Here is a 3,675-nt window from a genome sequence, read left to right as displayed (position 1 = left end):
GGGGGGGGGGACAACAGTGATGGAGAACAGAGTAATTAAGGTACTGTATATACAGTAGATAGGCTTGCATGTAGCTAATTTGAGTCGATGGTTATGGTGTATAAAATGTAAATGAATGGACACCAGTCAGGAGTAAAATARGTGTTTGTCAGTCAGGGACGTTCAGGTTCAGGTTGAGCTAAATGTTTGAGTGAAAACAGCTTCTTCTCAGTGTTTGGACCCGTCAGCCASTAACAGTCGGGTCCACRAGTCTCTGAAACTTTGAGTTTGTGAGTCAATAAGGTTTGTCAATCACTGATCTGAACATTTAACAACTTTTATTAATACTTTTTGTTTAATCACAACATTTCAGGTTCTGGTACATTCAGTTGCAGATATTCAGTTTATGTCACGCCTGTAATTATGGTTTTTGCGAATTAGGACACTCACCTTGACACAAATATTTGTTTCGTTTTGTTTGTTGCTTATTGGGTGTGTCTCATGAGTCACATCTGCAGAGAGGCATAAAAGCAGCATCCAGCTCCCAGAGACAGACACAGATCCTGTTCAGCAGCAGAAACACCATCAGCCTTCATCCTCCTCATCCTCATCCTCCTTCAGAAGGTAAAAGCAGTTGAATACTTTGATGATGTGAGTCTATGATGAGATATTTTATTTACCTGCTCAGGGATGAGGTAGCTCGGCGGTCAGTGTCGTGGTCTCATAATCCTGAGGTTGCAGGTTTGATTCCAGGTTGTGTCAGAAAAGACATCTGGTGTCAAACATTTGTCAAATCTTCAGTGTGAGTTTGCTGCAAGAACAAACAACAAGTATTTACCTGTTGTTCATTGGTTGCATTTGATCCAATCAGGTTTTTATTGACTTGCAGTTTTCTTGAGTTCAATTAGTGCATGTGGCCCCGCCTCCTTGTATGTTAAAGTTTGAAACAAAGCCCTCAGAGGACGTGTTGGGGAGGACTCTCAGCTCCTGTTTGAACCTGAGACAAAGACATGAAGACAAGTGATTTTCTGTCCTCTGTGTCCTCCAGCTTTCTGTCAGCTGATTGGTCACCTCCATCATGCTCCGCCCCCTGCTCCTCCTGTTTGCTGTGCTAGCAGTGCCAGGTAAGAAGAGTTTGTAAAGTGTTTCCAATCAGACTTGATGACAGGTGCTGATGGTAGAAAGAAGCTTTAAGTGCTGCTGATCTGTCAGACGTGAAGACATTTTGCTGCCATCTTTGTTTCTGAGCAGAGCTGCTAACTGATGCTGTCAGACGGAACAACAGGAGCTGTTTTATTCCTTCATCAAGTCAAAGTCATGTTCAAACTCTCCTCTCATGTCTCTCTGTCTCCTCAGGTGATGCTGGAACGTATTTTAGCACGTCCACAGAATTCGACATCAGCTCCTGTCCCATCACATATTTTGGAATAAAATATACCCACCTCTATGTGAGTCGATGGATCTTTTCTTTTCTTTTTTTAAATCTGTTATCACTGTTTAATGTCCTGATTAAAAATAAAAACACACTCATAATTTATTCAATTGGTTGACTTATGTTGGTTCATGTAGTTCAGAGACACATTTAGTTGTATTTAGTTATTTGAYGCCTATAAAAGAGGGTTATTGTGTGGAGAGGAGTGGGCGGGGCTACAGCCCCACATCCCAGCTACACAAAGTCTAAAACTCCAACAAAATCTGAAAACCGCTGCCTTTCATTGAAACAATGACAGGAAGCAGAGACACTGCCTCTTATTTATGTTGATGTCCTGATTGATTCAGTGAAGTYGCTTTGATTTTAAGACACTTTTTAAACAAACTTTATTGACTTTTTGTAAGTAATTTGTAATATTTGTTCTGTTTTTGACTCTTTCAGGTGAACCTGACAGCAGATCATATTGTGATGTGTTTTGATGGGTTTGCCACCAGTAAAGACTGTGTAATTGGACCTAAACCAGAACGAGATACATTTGAGGACATTGTTCAAAGCTCAATGGTGCTCAGTACTCTGATTCGTGCTTCTGTACCGACCGTTAAGACCACCCTGAAGTGCTACGTGACCTTTGCTCTGGGTAACAATGTAAGTGTTGATRTTTATTGTTTTATCTTTTAAAGAAGCTCATTAAAAACTGCCTGAGATCACATTTTCATGATTAACCCACCATWTTAATGGTTTTACAACAACTGTTGCAAGTTCAAACTAAACAYATGCCAGTTTTGTGACAAAACAGCTTTTTTTATTTTTGGAAATGCATGTCACAGGCACTTTAACTCTACACATAAGAACTGTTTAGTTTGTTCATATATATATTTCTACTTTTTAAAATGGTTACTATAGGAATATGTTACTAAGAAACATCAATAATTTTATCAATGATTTTTAAAATGACAAACATGCTGAAAGGTTGTTCATTTTGTGCAGTTTGCTGTTTATCTGGTGAACTACGGACCACAAGCAGTTGTGGGTTTAAATTCCATTACTGCAGGAACGACAGTAAGTATGCAGGGGAGGATCATTTATGAACATTTATACTTAGATAATAAAGGAAATCATATTCTATGTATGTAAATCTAGCTTCAATAATGTTTTATTTCTTTGTTTTCTGTTAATGTTTTAATGTCATATGTGATGTCAGTGGTCTCTGGTGGTAACAGTTTGTTGTTTTGTAGACGACTGATGCTCTGGTGACTGGGCTGAACGTACGTACACTGAGAGTTACAAACAACATGAATAATGGAGAATATTACAGCTTCAAAGACGTCAGCGGCTGCAGATACARAGGTTGGTGAATCTCTGAACAGTAATTTTCTGAAGCAGTAAAACTTTAATATTGTAATGTTTACAGAAGATACATTAACTAGTCAACTAATAGACTTTCATTCATTTCTCAGATGTTGCATATAACACTACTACAACTACGGTTCTCCCAAACTCYTGTGAGACTGTCGTCTGTAACGCCACTGCATTCCTCACTGTGACCCAAACCTGTGGACCCACTCAGACTTGTGTCGGCAACAACGTGTAAATATGTCCCCTTTATATTTAAACAGCTGTGATCAAACAGAGACTGAATGAGGATGGAGGAGGATTTTCCCTGATTCACTGGGACTGCAGCCTGTTTTATAGAAAGCTCTTATTGTGAAGGAGCAGCAGGAAGTGTTGGGTCGATGAGTAAACATTGAGGCTGATTTTAGTCCCATAAATGTTGCRGCTGATTTCCAGCTGAAGTCTTCAGATGAATCAGCAATAAAATCCTGACTGCTTCCTGCTGCTGCTTCAATGGAGCTCCACATGGTTCCACATCATGAAGCTGCAGACTCTGGGATCATGGAGGAATCCTCTAGATGGAACATCCATCAGGTCCACACGCTGGATTTCAGCAGCAGATCATCATGTTTCTGTCTGTCTCCATCAGGTGTCTCACCACCACCACTGCTCCACCAACAACCACCACTGCTCCACCTACTACCACCACTGCTCCACCCACTACCACCACTGCTCCACCTACTACCACCACTGCTCCACCCACAACCACCACTGCTCCACCAACAACCACCACTGCTCCACCTACTACCACCACTGCTCCACCCACTACCACCACTGCTCCACCTACTACCACCACTGCTCCACCTACTACCACCACTGCTCCACCCACCACCACCACTGCTCCACCCACCACCACCACTGCTCCACCCACC

At 41.4% G+C, this 3,675-nt stretch overlaps 1 protein-coding gene across 1 annotated transcript; it reads left to right on the top strand.

Annotated features, from left to right (window-relative positions):
• Positions 1-1,057: 1,057 nt before the first annotated feature.
• Positions 1,058-3,417, top strand: LOC106534087 (cell wall integrity and stress response component 4; the record flags this gene model as incomplete). Its single annotated transcript, XM_014030599.1, is given in 7 exon segments — positions 1,058-1,103; positions 1,336-1,427; positions 1,853-2,056; positions 2,399-2,470; positions 2,647-2,758; positions 2,869-2,998; positions 3,393-3,417. Coding segments are annotated over 7 exon segments (681 nt in total), but the record flags the coding sequence as incomplete, so codon positions are not given.
• Positions 3,418-3,675: the final 258 nt, after the last annotated feature.

The sequence above is a fragment of the Austrofundulus limnaeus genome, unplaced genomic scaffold (assembly GCF_001266775.1).
Source record: "Austrofundulus limnaeus strain Quisiro unplaced genomic scaffold, Austrofundulus_limnaeus-1.0 Scaffold1089, whole genome shotgun sequence".
NCBI lineage: Eukaryota > Metazoa > Chordata > Actinopteri > Cyprinodontiformes > Rivulidae > Austrofundulus > Austrofundulus limnaeus.
Note: the sequence above shows the minus strand (reverse complement) of the source record. Positions and strands in the feature narration are given on the sequence as shown.